The sequence below is a fragment of the Triticum dicoccoides genome, chromosome 1A, assembly GCF_002162155.2.
Source record: "Triticum dicoccoides isolate Atlit2015 ecotype Zavitan chromosome 1A, WEW_v2.0, whole genome shotgun sequence".
NCBI classification, from domain to species: domain Eukaryota; kingdom Viridiplantae; phylum Streptophyta; class Magnoliopsida; order Poales; family Poaceae; genus Triticum; species Triticum dicoccoides.
The window spans coordinates 11,680,102-11,705,447 of record NC_041380.1 but is presented as its reverse complement, the minus strand read 5'-3'; the positions used below and the strand labels follow the sequence as shown (position 1 = coordinate 11,705,447).

General features: G+C 46.4%; 3 protein-coding genes across 4 annotated transcripts; 2 read left to right on the top strand and 1 right to left on the bottom strand.

Annotated features, from left to right (window-relative positions):
* Positions 1–6,991: 6,991 nt before the first annotated feature.
* On the top strand, positions 6,992–8,681 carry LOC119302472 (protein trichome birefringence-like 8). The gene is made up of 3 exons (XM_037579823.1): positions 6,992–7,445; positions 7,551–7,940; positions 8,030–8,681. Exons 1-3 carry the CDS (start codon positions 7,114–7,116, stop codon positions 8,547–8,549), a joined length of 1,242 nt encoding a protein of 413 aa, XP_037435720.1. The 5' UTR covers positions 6,992–7,113; the 3' UTR covers positions 8,550–8,681.
* Positions 8,682–18,082: 9,401 nt separating this feature from the next.
* LOC119358580 (rust resistance kinase Lr10-like) lies at positions 18,083–21,275 on the bottom strand. Its single transcript, XM_037625061.1, has 3 exons — positions 20,327–21,275; positions 19,711–19,734; positions 18,083–19,361 (listed from the first exon to the last, which is right to left on the bottom strand). Exons 1-3 carry the CDS (start codon positions 21,174–21,176, stop codon positions 18,289–18,291), a joined length of 1,947 nt encoding a protein of 648 aa, XP_037480958.1. The 5' UTR covers positions 21,177–21,275; the 3' UTR covers positions 18,083–18,288.
* Positions 21,276–21,529: 254 nt separating this feature from the next.
* Positions 21,530–24,162, top strand: LOC119358561 (rust resistance kinase Lr10-like). 2 transcript variants are annotated; one of them, XM_037625055.1, is made up of 3 exons: positions 21,530–22,471; positions 22,576–22,673; positions 22,848–24,162. In XM_037625055.1, exons 1-3 carry the CDS (start codon positions 21,696–21,698, stop codon positions 23,972–23,974), a joined length of 2,001 nt encoding a protein of 666 aa, XP_037480952.1. In that variant the 5' UTR covers positions 21,530–21,695; the 3' UTR covers positions 23,975–24,162. The 2 variants fall into 2 exon arrangements, with proteins under 2 accessions (XP_037480952.1, XP_037480946.1); XM_037625049.1 differs by having other exon boundaries at positions 22,576–22,757.
* Positions 24,163–25,346: the final 1,184 nt, after the last annotated feature.

Genomic DNA, 25,346 nt, shown 5'->3' with positions numbered 1-25,346 from the left:
GGCCTGCTTCCGGCGGTGGGAGCCTTACCTTCGATGGGAGCGCGCCGCCTGGCGGGTCGCCGCCCTGCTTCTCCATGTCGCCGTTGCCCATGTCGCAGCACCTGCCTTGAGCGGCTTCCCGTTTAGAGATGGGTACAGCCGTGTTGGGCTCTCTCTGCTCCATTTCAAACAGTCAGGTGCGCTGTCGGCTTTGGGCAAAAAAATGGAAAAAGTACCTAAAAAAAGAATAGAGGTTGGTCCACAGTACAGTGGCAGTAGAAAAAAATTAAAAAAAATGAGCATTGAAAATATTTGGTATGACATGAATATATATAATTTGGCACAAAAATTAATAGTTGAGAAAAAATACACATAAAAAATATGGCATGTTTTGAATTCAGTTTATTAAAAAAATTAGAAAAATATGGGAAAAATAAATATACCATTGATTATAAAATGAAGACACAAAAAAATGCAACATCGACACTGAAAAACTTGTAGTTTTGGCTCGATTTTGAAAACTTGCAGTTGCGCCTCGAGGTTGAAAACTTGTAGTTGCGACCGAACATTGGAAAGTTGCAGTTGCACCCTTGAGTTTTATTGCGGCTCGAGTTTGGAAAACTTGCAGTTGTGGCTCGAGTTCAAAAACTTGCAGTTGCGGCTCGAGGTTGAAAAACTTGCAGTTGCGACCGAACATTGGAAAGTTGCAGTTGCGCCCTCGAGTTTGATTGCGGCTTGAGTTTGAAAAACTTGCAGTTACGGCTTGAGTTTGAAAAACTTGCAGTTGCGGCTCGAGTTCAAAAACTTGCAGTTGCAGCCCGAGTTTGAAATCTTGCAGCTGCGGCTCGAGTTTGAAAACTTGCAGTTGCGCCTCGAGGTTGAAAACTTATAGCTCGAGGTTGAAACCTTGCAGCTCGAGGTTTGAAAACTTGCAGTTGCGACCGAACATTGGAAAGTTGCAGTTGCGCCCTGGAGTTTGATTGCGTCTCGAGGTTGAAAACTTGCAGTTGCGGCTCGAGTTTGAAAACCACTAACTCACCACCAAAAACTTTTGAGCATAATATGCCTTGGCCATGCGCCGAGATGTGTCAAAAACCACTAACTCACCACCAAAAACTTTTGAGCATAATAGGAATATAAAAAATGCCTTCTAAACTACATAAATTTGATGCTGTAAAAAATGCCTTCTAAACTACATAAATCAGAATTAAAAAATGCCTCTGATACTATAAGTAGTTGATACAAACTGAAAATACAAAAGTGCTGGACTTTGTCTTAGATGGAGCACAAAAATTTCAGTATGAAAAACCAAACAAAAAACATCGATAGTTTGATGCTGCTGTAAGATCATGTCAGTATATGAAAAACCAAGCAAAGGTAAAAAAATGGTGTCAGTATAGAAAAGTGAAAAATTATACTCATAATTCTAAAAAAATGTCTGCACAGTGCCAGAGAGGGTACCCACTGTCACTTATTGTCAACTTTCAGTTTAACCTATCAACAGTTTCAGTTAACTGTCTACTGTCCGCTGGTGAAATTCAGAACATTTCAAATGTGATTTTGAAAATCAAATTCCAAAAAGAAAGAGAAAAGAAGTGCTAGGTTAACTTCTTTTAACATGATTTTAACTCAACTTCCAAGGAAAAAATGTGAGTTTCATTGATTTTAACACACCACAAAATACAAACCTTCGGACCTTACTACATTCATCTAACAGTATACACTACTAGGCCAACACTACATTTGTCGGCTACACGAATCCCGACACAAATCGATACGACGCCTGGTGGCACAAATAAGACATAGTTAAAACTCAGGTTGTGAGATAAAAAAATAAAATAGCACAAACAAAACATTCAAGACAAAACAAACAAAAAAGAAAAGAAAGAAAGAATGAGGAACCAAACTATAAAATTTAAAACATGTTAAGAAAAAAATGATGAAACAAAGGGAAAATGTTTTAAGAAAATGTAGACAATCAGATTTGAGAGAGTGAGTAGAAAAATGAAGGAAAAAGCTCTCACGAGTACATACAGGCTTTGCCTTGACTCGTCCCGTTCTGCACAGTACGTACACTGACGAAAACGAGCCCAGGTCCATCCATTCAAAAGCACAACATACCCAGCACCACCGTCCCCGAGACAAAACCGGCCCAAGACGTGCTGCGCACAAACGAAAACAGATAACGGGCCGCACCCCACGTCTTCTCAACAGCAGCACAAATCTCAGCGCCTTCTTATATCGGACGGACGTCAGCGTGAATGAGACCATAGCTAAATCTCAGCTAGCTGAGTTTTAGCAAATCCGTTGGATTAGTGCTGTTATCATGCATCCAAATGCTACGAACATGTGCATCTAGCCTCCTCTAATTTCACTATCGCCATCTAATTCCTCTGATTTTAGTGCCATTCTTCCTAGAGTTCATGCTCATCCCGCGAGCCATAATACGGGCGACAAGAAATGATTTCGGCTTTGAAGGAGTTCAACCTAGCTTCTGCAGTTGCAGAAAGAAGTTCAAGGAAGAAGTGAAACTGCTCATCTTTCGAGCCAAGAGAAAGAAGTATATCTCCTTATCGGCCTGGGCCTGGGCGTTTCAGTGAATCGTTTCCTTGTTCTGTTTTATTTTTCTCTATTCTGTACATATATGTACATACTCTTGTATGGAAATTTGATATTTGCGCAGCAGGAAGTTCCTACTGTTTTGCGTCAAAAAGAAAAAGGAAATTGACTGCTCTGGCCATCCTTTTCACTGATATGGCTTAGCATGGGCATCAAGAGTCGACGCCTACACCAATATAGTCGATCCTCATCGGGCTGTCTCAATAAGAGACAAAGAGGTTCATGAAAATACTTATGAAAAGTCGTGGGTTACTCACGGGGCATGTAACCCGGTAAACGCGCGATCAACCCGACAACCATACCCAATACATAACGACCACCAACCCCCACATTGCTACATAGCAAAGAAACACCCAACGAGAGTAACATGGCTGAGGACGGCGGGCACCACCAAATCCGCGCTGACAACTCAGACCATAAGGACAACCCAAAAGACTGATGACCATCCATCAAGCAGCTGCGGACGCCTTTCTTGTGGCGCCACTCTTCATTCTCTTGCTCCTGAGAGCGTCCTCTACAATCGCCTTGCCAGATCCAGGGCTAGCCGCCTCCAAACGTTTGAGCAAGCTGTGAATCTCTATCTGGAAGAGAATATCATTGACCTTGTCACGCACAGAAACCTGCCCAATAGTCTCATGCGAGTGAGTGACTGTAACATCGGAACCTTCACGCTCTGCAATGGCGAGCGGCTGGCTGGACTCCAAAGGATCAGACGCCAACATGCCGAAGGCCTCAACATTATCAGTCACAGATACCACTGACACGATGGACTCAGACGGCTCTAGTTGCTCAGATGACCTAGGCGAATCCTGCCCCTCAACAGGGGTCACCGGCGAGACGACCTCCACATGCTCCATCGACTGAGGCAAAGCAGGTCTAGCACATAGTTGTTGAAGCTCGGGCATAATCTGCAACACAGGGGCGACGATCACGGCGATGGCCTCGCTTACAGCGGTAGACATCGACGACAAGTTGTCCCCAACTCGAGGGGAGAAACAACCATAGAGCTATTTATCCATGTTCTCCACTGAGCCACCAACAACATCAACTTGACTAACAACATCAACCTGACTAGAAGGACGCGACGTAGGAGTTGACTGCAATGCAGCCGACACAAGAGAGAGCTTGTCCAGGGCCGCCTCCGCCCGCTCCAGAAAGCTCCCAACACGCATCAGCAGCTTGGCCTGAGTTGCTAAAGTGGACTGCAGCAGCACATCGGTTGGGGGTGCCGAGCCAACATCACCAGAAACAATCGACGCCCAGGTCCCTCGATGAAGCGCCTTGTAGGGAAGCGTGAATTTCATCGGACCCTCACAAGAAGCTGGAGCTCGACAATGCTCGGTGCTGAGGCTAGACTGTGGTGGCGCGACAAGGCAAGCCAAAGAGCTGAGTGGACGCCAAGGATTGCGGCACCCGCGTGCCCAATGTCCGTTCTCCAAGCAGCGGGAACATTGCAAGGGATCTCTGCAAACTGCCGCACGGTGTCCAGGGGCAAGGCATCGACAACATCGACCGTGGAGCCAGGCAGGGATGGGACGAGGAGAAAATGCCGGTGTTGGTGACGCCTGACAGCGCCGACTGCGCCGAGGCAGTACCTCTTGCCATCCAGCACCCGTCTCCTCCTCATGCCCAACACATGGAACAACCTGGTCAGCAGTCGGGACCGGGCTTCTGGAAGCCGGCGGCGTCAGCGGAGCCAACTCTTCTTCATCATCCTCATTGTCCTCGTCGGCGAGGGAGGCCCAGGACACAAGCCACCCCGAGTTCAAACCAGCGGACGTCATCATTGAAGAACTGAACGCATGCCGATGAGTCTGCGAGGCGAGCTCCGGATGAAGCCGGGTCACTGCAGGCGACAAGTCGGAGTGGGGCTCTGCCTGGGCCGGGGACGAGCCGGAGTGGGTCGCTGCCGGTGTCGTCGGTGGTAGGCTGTAGGCAGCGGCAGCAAGTGGAGCCGGAGCGAAGGGCGCGGTCGAAGTCGTGGACGTCGTCGCCTCCTTGGTGAGGGGCGCGCGGGACACCCTCCTCCCATGGATGGCTGGGTTGAAGCGGCGGGAGGCGAGGGCGGCCACGACGAGGGCGGCGGCGGGTGCTGAAGCAGTGGGAGGCCGGGAGCCGACGCACAGCACGGCAGGAGAGGCTGCCACCGTCACGGCCGACATGGATGCGGGCCGAGGTCGAGGATCAGCAGCCATGGCGTCGCTCCGCGAAGAGAAGCACGCGAGCGGAGAGAGGACGTGAAGAGGATCCCGGATCTGGACAGAGCAGGTGCAGGGGAGGCTGGAGGTAGGAGATCAGGGCGGCGGCGGCGCCGCCGCGGGCGTGTTCGCGAGAGCGAGGTCGCTCGGGTTGGGCTCCACCATCCGTGCAAGCTCTTTTCTTTCTTTACCTTTTCACCTATATGTACTTTTCGATGTTTAGTGGCTTATTTATTTATTATTGGTCTAATTATTTCTTGGCTTACATTTCTTCTTATGTTCCGTGAATGTTTGATTTGTTTTTTCATTGTGTTTTATTTGTTTACCAACATCGATGAAAAATTCTATAACACTCTAGGTTGTGTTTTGAATAACATTTTCTTGAGCTAGTAGCATGCTTTCTGATGCTAGATGAACACTTTTAATTCAATGGTTTGAGTTGATAAAAAGTTCATATTATAATTGGAATATCAAACTATATTCTAACGGCATATGTCGCTGGATTGCATTTGAAAAAGTTTTTCAATTGCATTATTCTTATGGTACATAACTCTTACTGGCATTATAGATGATCGAAATTCAAAACGCGTGCGAACCTCGTGAACCCGGAGTGATGGGGGCTATAATTAGGAGTTGCAGTTCCGGTGGTGGTTATGTTTGAGATATAAGTCCATGTTCATAGGAAAATCGAACTATGTTTGTTTAAGATCGATCATTGATCTATGTTTGACTGCTCATGCTGTCTTTTTTCACTAGTACCGTGCTTATTATGGGCACTATGACGACGCGCGCCCGCAACTGATCTTTGTCAGGTGGGCCCAATAATAGGTGAAGAGGTTCATCACAGTTCTCATGAAAAGTCATGGGTTCACACCTTGTTTTTTTCTTGTATTTTTCATCTCCCTATTTGGTTATTTTGTTCCTTTTACTTTTTTCCTCAGTTATACTCCCTTTACTGATCTGAAACGTCGTCTTATACTTAAATCTCATTTTTGGTTTACAGAGAAAGTACTTGTGTTCTTTTTTTCTCATTTTTGGTTTACAGAGGAAGTACTTGTGTTCTTTTTTTCTCATTTTTGGTTTGATTTATATTTACTTATTTCTTTTTTGTCTCCTATTCCCTTTTTAGTTCTTTTCTTCCCTTTTCACCTATATGTACTTTCCGACGTGTTACTTTTTTCCCATTTTTTGGTCTGATTGTTTCTTAACTCACATTTGTTTATGTTTTCATGGATGTTTTATTTGTTTACCAACATTCATGAACAGTTTCTACAACGCTTTTGGTTGTGTTTTGAATACTTGGAACGTTTTTTTTTTTGAGCTAGTGGCTAGTGTTATGACCCTAGAAAAACACTTTTAATTCAATGGTTGGCGCATTTTTCTTGGACAACATGCATATTTTCTAGCATAAGGTGGACATTTTTGTTGAATCAAATGGACATTTTTACGTTAGAATTGGAATGTTTTTCTTGAACTATATCCTAACGACACAAGTCATTGGATTGCATTTAAAGAAGTTTTCAATTGTATAACTTTTATGGTACATAACACTTATTGCTCTAACTGATGATCAAAGTTCAAAATGTGTGCAGGCTTGGTGAACCTGAAGGACGGGGTAATACTTAGGAGCTTCAATTCCAGTGGCGTTGTCTCCGGATATAAGCCAATGTTAATGAAATTATCGAGTTATGTTTGTTGAAGATCTTCGATCTATGTTGGACTGGTACGGCCATCTTTTTCACTAGCAGCACTTATTGTGGGCATCAAGTCTTACGCCTACAGTCGATGATCTTATCGGGCCATCTCAATAATAGACGGAGCGGTCCATCACAATAGTAATAACGAAAAGCCGCGTGTTCAAGTTGCTTGCACATCTTATTGATAACTTCATTCATACATGATTGCCAACTAGGATGAACAAGAAAATTCCTAAGATTACAATCGAGTTGCACAGGCACACTTGCGTAAGGAAAGATCACAAGTTCACAACTGAACATTCTATAAAGAAGATGAAAATAATAATTCTGAAACCAAAGATCATGCAACTTTCATGCAATGATTGGATATCCGTCCAGGGGATGGAAAGGCAGTCACAACAAGATGATGGATGTAGCCCCAAGCACTTTTCTTATTGTCACATATAAATGCTACTAATTAATTTGTTAAGAAATATTCAAACCAGAGCTGGACAGCAGGCAAAGGAGAGGTTTGCATGTGCTCTTGGCGTGGCATTAGCACCACCCACTCTTACTTCTCAGCTCCTCCTTCTCCTCTTAGCCCATCAATTACTACCCACCTATAGCCATAGACCCACCCCATGCGTGCTAGAGATGTTCCAGTCCCCTCCATTTTGCTCATCCTCTTCGCGCTCTCCGTCGTCGTCACGCAGGCGCCCTTCTTCCGGGCTCGGCGCCTGATTAGCGATGCCGGCGGTGGCCGCGCTACGGCTTGCACCAAGGACGCCGCCACCTGTGGCTGCGATTACTCTGATGGGAAATGGGTGAGGAGCCGCTCCACTGATGCTATGCCATACGGGGAGGACTGCCCGTTCCTCGACCCCGGCTTCCGCTGCATGCAAAATGGGCGGAATGACTCCTCCTTCCGCCACTGGCGTTGGCAACCTCGCCGCGGCAGCTGCCACCTCCCTAAGTACGTCGGTAACCATTGTTGTTGACATATCTATATTGTAGAACAAATGATCTTGTCTTGTCTCTGCCACCATGAATTCTAAGGAAATGTGATCATGTTCTATAGGTTCAATGCAACGGATATGCTGGAGAGGAGCCGGAACGGCCGGATCGTGTTCGTCGGTGACTCCATTGGCCGCAACCAGTGGGAGTCCATGTTGTGCATGCTCGCCGCCTCCACGCCGGCCGGTTCGAGGATATATGAGCAGTTCGGGAAGCCTCTGAGCCGGCACAAAGGCTATCTATCCATGGTCTTTGCGGACTACAACCTCTCCGTGGAGTACTACCGCGCACCAATGCTCGTCATGGTTGATCGCCTCCCTCCGGCGAGCGATGGCGCCATCAAGAGGGCCATCCGACTTGACGCACTACCGCGGCATGCTGCCCGCTGGGCTGGCGCTGACGTGCTCATCCTCAACACGGGCCACTGGTGGAACCTACACAAGACCATCAAATCGTATGTAATTAGCTAGCTATTTCACTACATATTTACATTGTTATGACAATGATTAATTATTTGACTAGAGTTGCAATCCACGGTCGCAGTGGAAACTATTTCACGGTGGGCGACCGGTTCAACATGACAACAAACATTAAGGAAGCATTCCGGCGGTCTCTCCAGACGGTGAAAGATTGGGCACTAACCAATGCACGACTCTCCAAGAGTAGCTACATCTTCTTTAGGAGCTATTCTCCATCGCACTACGGCAACGGGACATGGGACACAGGTGGCTCCTGCGTGGAACAATGGGATCCGCTAACGTTGATTACCAGTGAGAGTGACTGGCATGAGCACTTGTGGATCAACACAATGATCTCAAGTGCGGCACAGCGCATGAGGAGACGGCATGGAATGAACAAGGATGCCGTCTTCTTGAACATAACGTACATGACGGGCATGAGGGGGGACGGGCACCCGTCGAGGCACCGGGAGCCCGAGACGCCATCGGATGCGCCAGAGGATTGCAGCCACTGGTGCTTACCGGGTGTGCCGGACACGTGGAACCAGATGATGTACGGGCACCTCGTGTCCATGGGATTCGACATGAGGTCAATTAAAAGATAGGTAGATGCATGCTATATATGTGGTTGTGTGTGCAGGTATATTGTTTGGAAGGCAAGATCGGACCAGTCCTAGTCATAGTTAATTTAAATTTATTGTGTCATCTAAATACTTAGGTTGTAGTAGTTTATACAAGTCTATTTGTTTTGAACTTTTATATAGTTATACCACATAGGCATATCAGACCTCCATCGAGATTAAGTGAGTTTAATTGGGTGACGAGTACTGAATTAGTGACCATATTTATGTTGGATTATGTGTAAAGAGAATATCCAACATAAGAAACGGTAGTTCCTACCAGAATTCAACAAGTCTCGGAGCTTAGATTTTTTTTCGAAAAGGGGGTTTACCCCAGCCTCTGCATCAGAAAGATGCATACGGCTCATATTATTAAAAAAAATCAGTAACAAAGTCTCCAAGTATTGAGGTGCGAAAAAAGCAAAAACTCGAAAGAGCTGAAATCCTAAGCCACAACCGGCTGGAAAACACAATAGGAGCACTACATGCCTATCCTATTACATGACCGCCATCCAAACCGGTTGAAAATAGCCCGCGCTACCATCTCCCATCGTGTAGACGCAGTAACCAAACGCTCCCTGGCCTCCGTCGGAGTGAGTAGCGACCACATACGGATGAATGCCGTGGCCCTGAAGATAACCTGCAAAAAGTGAATGTTTGTTGATCTGTTAAATACTAAATCATTTCTGCAGTTCCATACTGCCCAAAGTAAAGCACAAACGCCAACACAAATGTGTCTTGCAGTATCGGAATCAACCCCATCAAGCCATGGTCTAAATAACATGTTGATAGAGGTGGGCTGATTAATATTAAACGCAATATGAATCGACCGCCACAGAATCTTAGCCAACGGACAATCGAGGAAGAGGTGTTTGATGTTTTCGTTATGATCGCAAAAGCTACACCTAGATGAGCCCATCCAGTTGCGTTTTGCCAGGTTATCCTTAGTCAAAATGACTTGTTTATGCACAAACCACATAAACACTTTGATGCGTAAGGGAACCTTTACTCTCCAAACGTGAATCGAGGAAGGGACAACGCTAGAGTTAATGACATCCAGATACATGGACTTAACCGAGAACGCACCGTTCTTAGTAAGTTTCCAATGCAGCTGATCTGGTTGCTGGGTCAGCCGAACCTCCATTAAACGTCTAACAAGGTGGAGCCAAGCCTCCCAATGATTTCTGACTAGCGTCCTCCGAAAACTAATATTGAGGGGAGTGGATTGTAGAACAGATGCAACGTAGGCTTCTCTACGTCGCACAATGTTGTACAAGGTAGGATATTGAAGTGCAAGGGGAGTCTCCCCAAGCCACGTATCCTCCCAAAATCTCGTAGTGGCTCCATTCCCGACAATAAATTTTGACTTGCTGAAAAAAGTTGTTTGACTCTCATCAAACCCTTCCAAAAAGGTGAGTCGGAAGGCCTCACATTTACCTGGGCCAGGGTTTTAGCATAAAAATACTTATTACGCAAAATCTGAGCCCAAGTAGCTTCCGTCTCGGACGAAAGTTTAAATAGCCATTTGCTAAGGAGACATATGTTTTTAACTTCCAAATTTTCAATGCCTAGACCCCCTTGGTCCTTCGGCCTACATATTATATCCCACTTAGCAAGCCTATACTTTCGTTTGAGGTCGTCATTCTGCCAAACGAACCGAGATCGGTAAAAATCTAACCTTTTCCTGACTCCCACCGGAACCTGGAAAAAGGATAAGAGAAACATAGGCATACTGGTAAGGACCAAATTAATCAGAATCAATCGTCCTCCGTATGACATGAGCTTTCCTTTCCAACAGCTCAGTTTCTTTTCAAAGCGATCCTCGATGCATTTCCACTCACTGTTAGTCAGCTTACGATGATGAATGGGTATACCTAAGTACGTAAACGGTAAGGAACCCAATTCACATCCGAACAATTGTTTATACGTGTCCTGGTCCTCCTTTGCTCTTCCAAAGCAAAACAATTCGCTCTTGTGAAAGTTAATTTTGAGGCCAGATAGTTGTTCAAATAAGCATAACAGCAGCTTCATGTTTCTTGCTTTCGCCAAGTCGTGCTCCATGAAGATGATTGTATCATCAACATACTGTAGAATTGAAATCCCTCCGTCAACTAGATGTGGGACCAGGCCACCTACCTGCCCTGCATTCTTTGCCCGACCTATTAAGATAGTGAGCATATCAGCCACTATATTAAACAGGATCGGTGACATCGGGTCTCCTTGCCTTAGCCCCTTGTGTGTTTGGAAATAGTGACCTATATCGTCATTCACTTTAATCCCTACACTCCCTTTTTGCGTAAAGGAATCAATCTGGTTTCTCCAGGCCGGATCAAAACCTTTCATACGCAACGCTTGTTGAAGGAAAGGCCATTTAACTTTATCATATGCTTTTTCAAAACCCACTTTAAAAACTACGCCATCAAGTTTTTTTGAGTGGATTTCATGGAGTGTTTCATGCAAGACAACAACTCCTTCAAGGATGTTTCGATCAGGCATGAAAGCAGTTTGGGATGGATGAACCACAGAGTGCGCAATCTGCGTAAGTCTGTTCGTCCCGACCTTGGTGAAGATTTTGAAACTCACATTAAGCAGACATATAGGTCTGAACTGCTCAATGCGAACCGCGTCTGTCTTCTTAGGAAGAAGAGTTATCGTTCCAAAATTCAGCTTAAACAACTGAAGCTGTCCCTCAAAAAACTCCTGGAACATGGGCATCAAATCACCCTTAATAAAATGCCAGCACTTTTTGTAGAACTCCGCCGGAAACCCATCCGGTCCTGGAGCATTATTATTCTCCATCTGTGCAATGGCTTCAAACACCTCTTTCTCAGAGAAAGGAGCAGTCAGGAGCTCATTCTCGGCAGTCTCAAGTTGAGGAACATCCTCAACCCTAGACTCATCTAAGGACACAAAATTCTCTTCCGGGGGACCAAACAACTGCTTATAATAATTGGTAATATAGACTTTCAGATTGTCTTGACCAACTATCGTCCCTTCATCTTGTTCTAACTGAAAAGTTCTCTTTTTACGATGCTTCCCATTAGCAATCATATGAAAGAATTGAGTATTGTCCTCTCCTTGTACTATCTTGCGAACCTTAGCTCGCAACGCCCACTTCAATTCCTCCTCGCGAAGAAGCTGTTTAAGTCGCATCTCCGCCTCTATCTTTGTTTCCAACTCACTAGAATCCAAGATAGAAGTTTCAGCTTTAACTTCAAGGTTTTGAATAAGTAGAAGAAGTCTCTCCTTCTCCGCCTTATAAATACCATGCATGTTCTTAGCCCATCCTCGAAGGAACCTTCGGAGATGACGAATCTTACATTGCCATCGCTCGATAGGCGTCCTTCCTCCTGAGTCTTTAGCCCACTCCCGAGCTAACAACTCAGGGAAACCCCTGAATCAACTAGTAACGGTGTATGGTCAGAGACACCCCTTGTCAATGCCTGCACGGTTACCAGAGGAAACTTCTGTTCCCATTCGACACTTGCTAAGACACGGTCAAGTTTCTCAAACGTCGGGACCGGTAACGAATTAGCCCAAGTGAATTTCCTACCCGAAAGCTCTATCTCTCTGAGATCCAAACTTTCGATAATAGTGTTGAACATAAACGACCATCGGCCGTCAAAATTGTCATTCTTCTTCTCCTCCTTCCTACGAATAATGTTGAAATCCCCCCACTAAGAGGGGTAGCTGTTCGTTACCACAAATACGAACCAGATCCGCCAAAAAGTCTGGCTTGAGCTCTGGTTGCACAGCTCCGTACACCGCCACCAAAGCCCAATCAAACCCATCTGCCTTAGTTCGAACTCGGAACTTGACGGCAAAATCCCCCAAAGCTACACTCCGGACTTCCAATGTTTCACACTTAACCCCGAGTAAAACCCCACCGGATCTTCCTCGAGGGGGAGGCAATGCCAATCAAAATCTACCCCCCCGGACAAAGTGGCAAGAAATTGTGAAGTGAAGTTGCTTCTTCCAGTCTCAGACAAAGCAATAAAATCTAAACGATGTTCAAGAGAAGCCTCCGCTAGAAATCTTCTTTTAGCCAAGTCTCTAAGACCTCTGCTATTCCAGAAAATGCCTCTCATAATTCATCATGAATTTTTTTTGCAGTGCGGATCCTAGAACTCCTACGTGCAGCCGAGACTGGATAAACCTTCCGTTTCCACGTCCGCTTTGTCTTAAGGTGACCATCAGCCTGGTTAGCACAGGCATTCTCTGCTTCTATCGCCTCGGGCTCATCTACATAGAGAGACACCTCAGGAATGGTATCCTCCTCCGTCTCGGGTAGTGCAGGGTCAAGGTCGGCACACAAGCCATCAAGAACCCTAACCCCCAGCGCATCTATCTCTGAGTCGTTCATAGGTTTAACAACAGCAATGTGACGGATCATATCTACCGCACGATCAGCTTCCAAATCAAGAATGTCATTAACCGACCTAGAGACCTCAAACTCATTGTTACCAAGTGAAACTCCTATTTGATTTGCATTATGAATAACTTCAACATCAGTAAAATGCAAGATGGAATTGGACTGATTAACCGACATACCAGTGGAGGTTTCGACGTCGCGCAGCTTGGCAGCTCTCAAAGCAGACCTCAGCTGCATGTCATCAACGTCCGGTTTCTCCTGCAGCCTCCCGCTGACCCGCCTCCCCTGGGAGACTGGGTCCGGGATACCGCCAAAGGCGATGACCTCCTCGCGTGAAGCTCTGCTAGGAGAAAGGCCTCCTGCCCATCCCCCAGCAGCGGCACCCCGGGCCTTAGCCACCGGGGCAGGAGAGCAACACGGCGACGACACCCGCGTCCTGACCACGGGCGATCCGCCGGCAGCAGGAGCGGGGGAGACCCGCGCACGGCGCTCCGGAGAGGGAGCCGGGGAGATGGGCGCACCACCTGACCCGCCAACCGCAGCGGGGCAAAGAGGGCTGGCGGCCACCTGCACAGCCACCCCTCCTCCCGCGCGCGGCGATGTGGAGAAGAGCGTCGAGTCCTCGGGGGGCGCCATCGGCGACGGCATCACAGGGGACCGGGCCTCCTGCCCGTCACCTCTAGCCACGACCGCAAGCGCTGCACCATCCACTGTAGGCAACAGCGAAGTAGGAGATGTGGGAAGGGCCGCCTGCCCCTCGGGACCTCCCACCTCAACCGCAGGCGCACAAAGAGGAGCCACGGGATCCACGGAACCCGGAGAAACACCCCGAAGGCGAGGCGGAGCAGAGAAAGGTCCCAAGGACCCAAGCTGCAACGTGGACGTCGGAGCAACCCCAGAAGAATTAGCAGGAGCAATATCAGTAGACTCAGACGGACCTACCGGACCCCTGGCCCCATTATCATCACCCATAGCCGAATCATCCTGGTTTCCCGGGGCACCTCCTCCCTCGGTCGTGTCCATAGGGTTGTCATCCTCAAACTCGTCGAACAAATTAGGATCCTCATACAGAACGTCCAGCTGATACATAACACCATCGTACGTCCAAGGCACCACATTCGGCAAGAACTCAATATTAGCCACACTGACAAGTAAACGCGCCACTCCGTTGGCCCTAGTGAATGGCATATCCACCTGTTCAGTCTTGCCGATCAAAGACCCCAAACTCCACGTCACCAAGAAGCTATCCAAGGGATCAGATGGCGCCCCGGAGAAACGAACCCAAATCTGCCTCAAAGGCATGCCCTGTGGCTCCTTCTTCTTCCACTCATCAAACTGCAACACAAAACTAGTGCTTGTGACCCTGCTCATACCAAACTTGAGGATTCGCACCTGATCCTCTTTAGACGGAAAATCAACTTTGTAAGACGTATCATTAAGCTTGAGTAACGACCACTGAAAGTTACCCGGAGCGAGTTCCCGCAGCTGCTGAATGATTTGCGCCTCGGTTAACGGTCCATGAACTATCTTCACCACCCCTGGAAAAGAAGTCTCTACCGCTGGTGCCAGAGGTGCCACACTGGGAGACTCGAAGAACATCAACTCCGAGCAGCAGACCCCGTATATCTGAACAGTCGGCTTAGGCCCAAGCATAAGAGGGCACTCCGCAGCAGCATGCTTCGGTTTCCGGCACATGTCACATAATTCCGCAGTGCACTCAGCCATAAAGTGTCCTGTGTCACCACATCGAAAACAAGTAAGCTTCTTCTTCTTAGCCGCCCACTTGGACAACTTGTCAGCCTCTGATCTGTCTGTACCATGCTCAGAAGCAGAATCACCAGTCTGCATGGTTTCCGGTAATGTGACTTCGGCCAGGGCCTGAACCGTTTCCACCGCCACCTGCGGAAGAACCGAACCTTCGTCGGCCACCACCTCAGTCTCAACCGTAGCCTTCGGATGCCTAGGCGGGTAGTTACGTCTGTGCCCACCCCGACCTCCGCGGAATCGGCCCCGGAAGGGGCGGTTATTAGGAGCAACCGCCCCCTCCACGAAGTTACCGGGCGGACCCTGAAAGCCCCGGTTGGCATTGCCGTCGTCCGTCCAAGCATAGCCACGGCCACCGCCGGAGGACGAAGATCCCCGATGCAAACCAGCACCGTAGGCGTCGTAACCGTCATCACCCCACTGGCCACGCGGGGGATTCCGGTCATCTCCCGGCGACGCCCCAGCCCCACGGCCGAGCGGGCCTTGGCCAGGGCCACCGCGGCCGACCGCCATTTGCCTCGGCCACGGCCTCGGCTCAGCCCTAGGCGGAGGCGGCGGGTCAACCCTAGGCTGCTGTGGCGGCGGGGGCAGGGCCCGAGCGGGCGGTGGAGGCGCCGCCCGAGGCGGCGGAGGAGCAGCACGATGCGACGGCTGAACCGCCCGGGGCGGAGGTGCCACACGCGCAAAACCTGGCGCGGCAGCGCCCGCCGCCGAAGAGGCCGAACCGCCCGAGGTCCCGGACTGGCTTCTCGCCACAGGAGGCATCCGCGGCGGCGGCGGCTTGGGCGGCATGACCGGGCGTTGGGAGACAAGGGGCAGGCGCCGGTTGACTCCGGCTAACTCTCGCGAGGAACGGCACAAGGAAGCAGATGGAAAACCCACACGTCCACAGCGCCGAACCCTAGCAGGGATAAGCGGAGGGAGCGGGGGGGGGGGGTACGTGCATGCGGGGGCGATCGATCCAAGGCCCCCTCATGCACACTAGCCTCCCTTGCGTCGTTTGCCTGGCCAGCCCCCTGGGCCTCAAGCCCAATACTGACCAAGCCTACATCGCAGGTACTGGCAGGCAGCCCAACCGAGCCCAACTCGTTCAAACGCTCCAATCTGGCTGTTCGGATGTCACACGGCACGGCCACCGCCGGCGAACTCTGTGACACCCTCGAACCACCCTTTTTCTTGCGCCGGGTCACTCTCGTCCAACAGTCGGGATGAGAAAAATCTGACAAAGTGATGGCCGACGGCCCATCCTTTGGCAACGGTCCCTTCCATGGTTTCACCTTCGACTTCTGCGAAGGAGCCGACGTATCCAACAAACTCGAGTTCTTATTACTCACCTTAGGTTTAGACTCCGAAGTAGATGTGGCCACAACAAGTGGAGATGGTAACTGCACCGGCGCCTCCGGCAGATCCTCAACATCATCTTCATCATCGGCCGGTATCCAAAAGCGCCCCCAACCCGCCATGCAGGCTTGGGCTCCTCGGCGTCACTTGTGAGATCCACAGACTCAATTTGTTCATCGCATTCTCTGGTTCCTGCACACACTCAAGAACTTCGATATGGAAAAAATCAATAATAAACCTCTTACCAACAGCAAGATTCTCGGAGCTTAAATGTACACATCGTCCTCTGCTGTTCAAACAAGTTTGATCATGATAAACTTTTACACGAAGATGGACCCCAAACAGGATTTGCCGCATATAGATGTATATACCACGGGAATCGCCAACAGTGTGACCTACATGGACCGAGGCACATTTTTTGTGCTGCGTGTGCCGGGTTTCCAGTGCTTGTTTTCCTTTTTGGTTTATCATGTTAGTATTTTCAGTGTTTTCTTCTTACATTTGTCGGGTTTTCCCTTTTCTTTTTCCTCTTTTCTATTTTTTCTATATATATTTTTGTGTACAAGAAATATAAACATCTATTGAGAAATGCATGAATCTTTTTAAATACGTGAACATGTTTTGAAATTACATGAATATTTTTTAAGGACATGAACACTTGTTAAAATTATAAGAACATCCTGTTCAAACATGTCAACATTTTTTGTTTACATGATGTGTCAACACATTCAGAAAGTAGATGTTTTTTAAAGGCAGGAACAAGTTTCAAAATTATACTAATACTTTTTAATATAGATGAACATTGTTTCAACTCCACACTAGTAGAAAACCAGCCTTTTGTCCCGGTTCGTAAGGGCCGGGACTAAAGGGTCGTTACTAATACCCTCACCCTTTAGTCCCGGTTCAAACCAGAACCGGGACAGATGGGCCTCCACGTGGCCTGTGCGCCGAGCCCAGGCAGGAGGGCCTGGCCAGTAAGTTTAATTTAAAAGGTAAAAAATTAAAGCAATTTTGTATGTTCAATTATTTTTACAACAAATGAATACATTTACTCCTTTTAATTATAGATTGGATTGTAATTTATATTTGTAACACAATTCCAAGAAAGCAAAAAGGAAATACATACCTATGTGAATGGGCCGCAGTGGCCGCAACCCATTTAAGTCATGTGTGGTCGACTGCAGCGGCGAGGACAAGGCAGCATCAACACCAGCAATGGGTACAGAGAGACGATGATTCGGCTGATGCCGGTCGATGGATCATGGAGGTGGACGACGGCAGTGATGAGGGCAGACGGGGATGCCAGGGTAGGGCGAAGATGTGTGTTTTGACACAGCGAGTTAAAAAAAGAAGTTTTAAGAGAAATGAGCAAAGTCAGAGCTCAGAAGGGTTGGTTGTGGCTTCAAGCGGAGACTATATCTCGCATTTACATACAGTGAGAATAAATAGAGAAGGAAAGGAAAAGGGGACCTGTAGGGATCAAACCCTGGTATACTAGGCGAGCACCCACGCTGCTAGCCATTACGGCCACGTCCAGTTTGTGATAACTAGTCGGAGCAAGACGTACTTTGGGGCAAATGGAGGCGGATTTTTCCACCGGTTTCTAGTTTTTTTCTCTGTTTTCTCACGGGGTTTCCTTTGTTTTCTCTCTGGTTTTACTGTCTTTTCTCTTTTCTTTCTTTTTTCGTTGTTTTTCTTCAGTTTTCTTTATTTGTTTCTCAGTTTTCACTGTTTCTTTTCTTTCCTTTTTTCCTTTTCCTTCATTTTTCCTTTGGCTTTGTCTCTTTGTTTCTCGTTTTGCAACAACTCTCTTTGTTTACTCCTCCGTTTCATTATTTTTCTACATATACATATATATATATATATATATATATATATATATATATATATATATATATTTTGTACATACCTTTGTTTACTCCTCCGTTTACTCCTCCGTTTTGCAACAACTCTCTTTGTTTACTCTCTTTGCAACAACCGAGTAAGGCAATCGACAGATTATTATTGTGTTGTACACAGCTCTATTGCAAGTTTTTGGACATAAATATGTAAGTAGATTGTATTAGCATCTTGCAAGCAACTAGTAGCACTATTACATGGTAGTGACTAGTGACCGGTGATTATTCATACATCTTCAGACCTAATGGACTGAAAGCATCAAAATACAGTGGTTGCTATTGTTACAACACATGCGTACGCAAAGTACAACCTTGAATGTTGACAGAGTATGGTAGTCCCTGTTTTGATTTATGGCATAAGTTCGTTTTCATATGAGACAAAAGGCTTCGGAGGCATCTGCAGGCTCTGAAGCCTCCCTGTTAGCATGTTAACAACCTTCGTCATCGACGGTCGGTTTCTTGGGTTCCACTGGATACACCACAGTGCAACCATTGCCAGCTGCCTCACCTTATCTTTCTCTTCTTGAGTTGCTTCCAAGGTAAGAGCCAACTCCTCCCCATTGATCACTTTCTCGTAGATCCACTCTGGGAGGTAAACATCATCCTGGCTCCCGATTCTTGGGTCTGCATTCCTCCTCCCGCTCACCATTTCTAGCACCAGCATGCCGAAACTGTACACGTATGACTTGTACGAAACTCCCCCAAAGTTCCGAGAGTATAGCTCTGGTGCAATATACCCCATTGTGCCTCTTGCTGCTGTTAAGGTGACGATGCTTTGGTCCCTTGCACACAGCTTCGCCAGGCCAAAATCTGAGATCTTTGGATTGAAGTTGTAGTCCAGCAGGATATTGTGAGGCTTAATGTCAAAGTGGAGGATGCGTTGGTTGCACCCTTGATGCAAGTACTCCATTCCTCGGGCGATGCCTAAAGCAATATTTAGCAGCTTGTCTGGTACTAGAAGATTCTGAAAAATATTAGAGTCATCAGAGAATATGTATTTCTCCAGTGACTCGTTAGGCATGAATTCATAAATAAGCGCCCGCCTCATTCCTTCAGAACAAAATCCCAGGAGGCGGACAATATTGGCATGGTGGATTAGTCCGATGGTTGCAACTTCATTGATGAACGATTCTCCCTCTCCTGTAGAGTTCTCTAGCATCTTGACTGCCACAGGCACTCCATTTGGTAGCTCGCCTTTGTACACACTTCCAAATCCTCCCTGCCCTACTTTTTCCTTAAACCGTCTTGCCATCTTCTTAACTTCAGAGAAAGTGTACCTTGTCGGTTTTGATGTTCCATATGTCTTGAGAAACATCTCAACCTTCATATGTATCTCTGCATTATATCTTGTCTTGAGTGAAAGATAAAGCACAGTGGCCACCGTCACCAAAAGAACAACAAATGCAGCCACCGATGATGTAGCTGAATAAGCAAACAATACGTCATCAGCATATTGCACCAGGACTTAAAAGCCGTTATTTAGTACTACTCCCTCCGTTTCTAAATATTTGTCTTTCTAGAGATTTCAACAAGTGATTACATACGGAGCAAAATGAGTGAATCTACACTCTAAAATATGTCTATATACATCCGTATGTGATAGTCCATTTGAAATCTCTAAAAGGACAAATATTTAGGAATGGAGGGAGTATTTGTTATGATAAGAGGATATTAAGAGTCAGAGTAACCAGCAATAAGAATTTGTACAACAGAAAACTTTTATTTTTTTCCTTTATATGTTGAAGCTAAAAAGACTTGGTTGGAGCAGTACCTGCAATGACTTTCATACGTGAACCTGCAAATACCAAGAAAGAGAATGAGATAAGCAGAAAGAAATTATATTTAGAAAAAGTTTTAGAACAGACAAATTGGGTGCTGTATACCATGGCTGCAGTACACTGCCCTAATATATGAGGAACAAATACACGACGCTATTTATGCCTCCCCGATTCATTTCCCCAAAATGCCTAGCTAGTTCACCGCTCCCTCTAAACATGCCCAAATTCCATCAATCCCAGCTTCTCGTCGCCCCCTGCCGGCGTAGGCATGCTGGTGGAGCTGCTCAACTGTAGCAGCATGTGCAGCCATGCATGCTAATTGAGTGTTGCAAAGAAAATTGTAGAATAAACGGTGAGAGTTCTGGATTATTTAAGGCCAGTAGTGTCTGAAAGATGAGAAAAACTTATTTTTTCCCTGGTTAATTATTTCTCACATTTTTCTACTGGGTCCTTCAGTTTGATTGCTCGAGCAGGATTTGTGATCCTATTTTTGAAAGAAAATTAGTTGACAGAAAGTCTCATGGAGATTCGAACACATGGAACTGTAGAATGAGTAAATTGTGAACTAAAATCTTAATATATGGTTTTGACTGTTATAGCTGATCATACCATGAGGGTCAGGTATGCAGAATTGTTCATTCCTTTCTGAGCTGAACGCGCAGCATTGCCCACTGAGTTCACATCGCCTGCAACGGAAACCATACCAATACACTGTCGTCTCAGCAAAACTGAGCATTCTTTCTGCGCTTTCCTTGAAGGACGCTGATAAGAATGTGTCTGACATTGGGTCCCCAAATATATACATGGGTATCAGGCGGCCACCGACGCCATCTGAGACTGGGAAAACCTTGCAGTCCAATGGAAGAATGGACATGTCTTCATAACCATCCACCAAATAAAAGAAGTGGGTTGTGTTGCTAAGGCAGGAGACTGGGCCTGCAATGCTATGGGCATCGGCAGCAGCAGGTGTGAACTCGCTTGAACAGCATACCAGGCTTGCATACGTATCTGACCAAATTGAGAACTGCCGATCAGGCAGCTGCATGCCGTCGATAACATCAACTTGTCGAGACGACCAGCTTCTGGAGATGACGAGCTTCTGCTGTAGCACCAAACAGGGGTCTACAAGCGGGATGAGCTTAATTGAAGAACGTCTGTAATCTATGGCACTGACACTGTATGAGCCAAGAACTGGGTGAACTAGGATGGTGTCTTGACCAGAGCATGCTAACTTCCAGATTAATCCATCTGTGCTGCTACATCCACATGCTGCTGCTGCTGCTGCTGATGTATTGCTGGACTCAAGGCAGGAAGGGTACCTGATCATTGGGCCATGTTGGCTGCAATTGGAAGGTGGGCAGTATTTGAAGAAATCTTTATCATCCCATGCCGTGGCCAAGTAGATTCCGTGGTTGATCAGAGGCAGCAGCAGGAGGGCTATGACAAGTAATTTACTCATCTTTCTGTGCTTCTGCAACCGAGAGGGAGAAGATGTGGCAAGTAGCCAAAACCAAAAGCAGTCAGAGTTGAGCCTGAGGAGTAAATTTCAAATGCTAACACCTGCCGTGTTCTAGTGGTTTGAGTGTGATTGCAGATTTGCTTCTGTCCAGTCCCTTGTTGCATGAGCAATAAATATGTTTTGATTGGCATTTTGCATTTCGTGGAAATTCTTTGATACTGTCATTGTCATGGGACAGAAGACTTCAAGCCTCGAGTCGTCTTTTGTTCCTAGCTACACAATGGGAGAGAAATATCTTCCTCTACTTAACAGAACACTCCGACTGGGTCGTCTTCTGTTCCTAGACACACAATCGAGAGAATATATTCCTCTTTCACATGTCGTGTATATACCAATGAAGTCATATTAGTATATACAGCTGGATATGATCAACTAGTTGATGTCGATCCCTTCCCCTCCTTAGTACTCTTAACAGAACAAACCAGGATATCAAGTCCCTAGTGCATCTGTGAAGCTTTCATGGGGAACCCTGGTGCATTTCATCATTCTATTACCCTACAATCCTTCACTGTCTTCTCCCTTGTTGCTGTTTTTGTAGCAGATTATCATGTCCAGGGAGGAGGTGATGGATGCCCACTGTTTTCCTGTGGACATCTCCGAGACATATCATATCCTTTCCGTCGGCGAGGTGATCCTCGTGAGTGTGGTGTTGAAGAATACGAGCTGGGTTGCACCAGTAGCAAGGCTACAATTCACATCAACACGGGAACATACTATGTGACTGCCATCAACTACGCTGGTTCCTACTTCTGGGTCATGGATACCAACTTCAATACCAGTAGCAGCTGCCCTCTTCCACTGTGGAATCACATTCCTTACTTTGGATATTACGGCGACACTGATTCAGTTTCACCACCTGGCTTTCGTTATTTGCTCACTCAAAGTTCAATACCAGAAGCATGTTTTTGTAATTGTTCACGAGCAGTAACAGATAATAGTAGATACAAGCCCGTTGCTTGCCTGAGTGCCAACAATTCATATGTTTATGTCTGGGTGTCTGGTTCATGTGTGGTTGCACTTCTTGAACCTTATTGTGGATACCTGGCCAGGATTCCATTTGGTAACGAGTATCCTTCTGATTGGGGACAGCTACAGAATGCAAGTAATTATGCAGATATCACACAACACATTTCTAAGGGGTTTACTGTCCAGTTTCCTGTCCCGGTTTACTCGGAACCTTCTGCATCTGAGTTGTTAAGAAAGAACATCAATTTATGCCTCAACAATTCAATCAGGTAATCACCCTTCCATTTCCTCCCGACTTTATTTTCTCACCTCTTAAGCCAACCTGACGGTGGCAGACTGCATTATAATTTATTTACAATTGCATGATTTGCAGCTACTTCAAGGAGCAAATATCTGGCACAAGCATTATTAATTGGACTCATGCTATTTTCTGGAGTGAGGTGCACTTCTTAGAATGCGTGACTCAGGACGGTAACGATCACATCCACACAGCAAAGTTGGTTTTGATTGTTGCAACCATAGTATCTGCTATTGCTATCCCCAAGTTCTTTTTTGGTACGTGAGAATTGTATACGCATTTTACTTTCGAAAAAGAGAATTTACATTCTTTTAACTTATGTCCGTATCTGTCGACTTGTTGTGCAGTACTGTGCAGGTTCTTGTTGGCACCCCTGGCTGTATGGATATTCCTAGCCTACAAGTACATGAAAACAAGGATCATAATTGATGCAGTTGAGAAGTTCCTCAGGATTCAACAAATGATTGGCCCGGCGAGGTACTCCTACACAGATATAGTTGCAGTCACAAGCCATTTCAGAGATAAATTGGGCCAAGGGGGCTATGGTACCGTGTACAAGGGCGTGCTACTCCCAGGCGATGTCCATGTCGCCGTGAAGATGCTAGAGGGCAACTCCAACTGCAATGGTGAAGATTTCATCAGCGAGGTCTCCACCATTGGCAGGATCCACCATGTCAACGTGGTGCGTTTAGTGGGGTTCTGCTCGGAGGAAATGCGAAGGGCCTTACTCTACGAGTACATGCCCAATGGTTCTCTGGACAAGTACATCTTCTCTACCGAGAAGAGCTTCTCATGGGACAAGCTCAACGAGATCGCTCTAGGCATTGCCAGGGGGATCAACTACCTACACCAGGGGTGCGACATGCAGATTCTACACTTTGATATCAAGCCGCACAACATCCTTCTCGACAGCAATTTCGTCCCGAAGGTCGCCGATTTCGGACTCGCCAAACTGTACCCGAGGGGCGACAGTTTCGTGCCTTTGAGCGCCATGCGGGGAACCGTCGGCTACATAGCCCCTGAGATGATATCCCGGAGCTTCGGCGTCATATCCAGCAAGTCCGATGTGTACAGCTTCGGGATGTTGCTGCTGGAGATGGCCGGCGGGAGAAGGAATGCTGATCCAAACATGGGGTCCTCAAGCCAGGCGTACTACCCGTCATGGGTGTACGACCGGCTGACTCAGGAAGAAGCGGGCGAGATATCTGATGTTGTTGTTGACATGCATGAGCTAGAGAAGAAGCTATGCGTTGTCGGATTGTGGTGTATTCAGATGAGATCTCGTGATCGGCCAACGATGAGTGAGGTCATTGAGATCCTGGAGGCTGGGGTTGATGGCCTACAGATGCCTTCGAGGCCGTTTTTCTGCGACGAAAGGCACATCCATGTCGAGGACTCTTACCAGTTCACTTCCGAGCTGTCGGCTGTCTCGGAGGAGGAATTGAGTGTGGTGTCAGAGGAAGACGATGTGTGAGGTATATATACAATGTGTGGTACTATAATTTATGCATGTATATGTATGTATCATGGAGTAATGCACTGTAAAAGTTACGGTTGTAACAGTACCAACCCAGTAGAAAGGCTTTGTACAAACTGCCTTGGTTGCTGTGCGGAGCAACTTTAAATAAGTTTGAAATGTTACATCAGTTTATTTGTTTGTTCCCTGCTCTTGATAAATTCTGATGGAAAATATTGCTTCAACAGTAAATTCTTGATACAAACAAGTTTGTGAGAGGTGACAAAAGGCCGCCTTTTTCTTGTTAAGTAACATTTTTAGAGAAAAATTGTATTTCATTCTGCTGTCAGTAACATGCATTATGGATGAGCATTGTTGCTGATAAACATTCTGATTCCGGTGCAACAGATAAGGCAAGTTTTTTGTTTTTGTTTTGCTGGATAACAGAAGCACAACTCAGCTCCCCAATTTTTATTTTTTCTTGAAACGGACTCAACTCCCCAATTTCATCACTTTGTTCATTGAAATACAATTTTAGTTTACAGCAACATCTCTCCTGCAAGTTGACCAATCTCTCATGAACAAAGTTGAGCATGCCAAAGAAACTAGCTAGGCAACAAAAATTCATACATATAGGAATTGTTGCACAGCCTGTCATATTCCCTACAAAAATTCATACATATATTGTCTGCGCACCTCCAAGCACGCGAACGTATTTTTCTTCTTGCGGCTAAGAAATTGCTGCGGTCATGGAAATACAGCTGATCTACTGGTTGATTTGATGGAACCCTGTGCCGTGTTGTCATGGTTGCATATAATTGCGGCAACCCAGTCCTGTCAAATGCCACTTGTGTGTGCAACAAGGGCCGCCGTGTGGAAATTCAAGCAACAATGACATTGCCAGCCTAGAGATGGAATATGTGGGCCCTGTTGTTACCCAGCAGATGGGGCAGAAGAGTAAGAAAAGTCTTTTGTTCCAACTCCAGCGATTCTGATGTATGGTCCTATAATATGCTGGGACTGAAACTGACTATGTTCCAACATATTCGAAGTTCTAGGTTTGCCTTAAGTTAAACCTCTTTAAATTTGACCAAGTATGTAGAAAAATATACCAACATCTACAACACAAAATTAACTTCATTAGATTCATCATAACATAGATATTAGCAATTTTTTCTATAAAGTTGGTCAGACTTCGCAAAAAAGAAACTTCAACGAAGTTTGACTTAGGACAAACCTAGAACATCAAATATTTTAGAACAACATAAATGCTTTGTACCGACCCAGTATAAATGCTTTGTACAAGCTGCCTTGCTTGCTGTGCAGGGCCACTTTAAATAAGTTTTAAACCTTACGTCAATCTATTTGTTTGTTCATTGCTCTCGATACA

Bases quoted from the DNA above. Each gene is read 5' to 3' on its own strand.
- LOC119358580 (XM_037625061.1), bottom strand. From the start codon at position 21,176: ATGAGTAAATTACTTGTCATAGCCCTCCTGCTGCTGCCTCTGATCAAC. The intron at 19,735-20,326 runs GTATGATCAGCT...TGGTATTTGCAG, and splicing joins CTGCATACCTGACCCTCATG to GTTCACGTATGAAAGTCATT. The intron at 19,362-19,710 runs GTACTGCTCCAA...TTGCTTATTCAG, and splicing joins ACGTATGAAAGTCATTGCAG to CTACATCATCGGTGGCTGCA.
- LOC119358561 (XM_037625049.1), top strand. From the start codon at position 21,696: ATGGGGAACCCTGGTGCATTTCATCATTCTATTACCCTACAATCCTTC. The intron at 22,472-22,575 runs GTAATCACCCTT...CATGATTTGCAG, and splicing joins TGCCTCAACAATTCAATCAG to CTACTTCAAGGAGCAAATAT. The intron at 22,758-22,847 runs GTACGTGAGAAT...CTTGTTGTGCAG, and splicing joins TATCCCCAAGTTCTTTTTTG to TACTGTGCAGGTTCTTGTTG.
- LOC119302472 (XM_037579823.1), top strand. From the start codon at position 7,114: ATGCGTGCTAGAGATGTTCCAGTCCCCTCCATTTTGCTCATCCTCTTC. The intron at 7,446-7,550 runs GTACGTCGGTAA...CATGTTCTATAG, and splicing joins GGCAGCTGCCACCTCCCTAA to GTTCAATGCAACGGATATGC. The intron at 7,941-8,029 runs GTATGTAATTAG...CCACGGTCGCAG, and splicing joins CTACACAAGACCATCAAATC to TGGAAACTATTTCACGGTGG.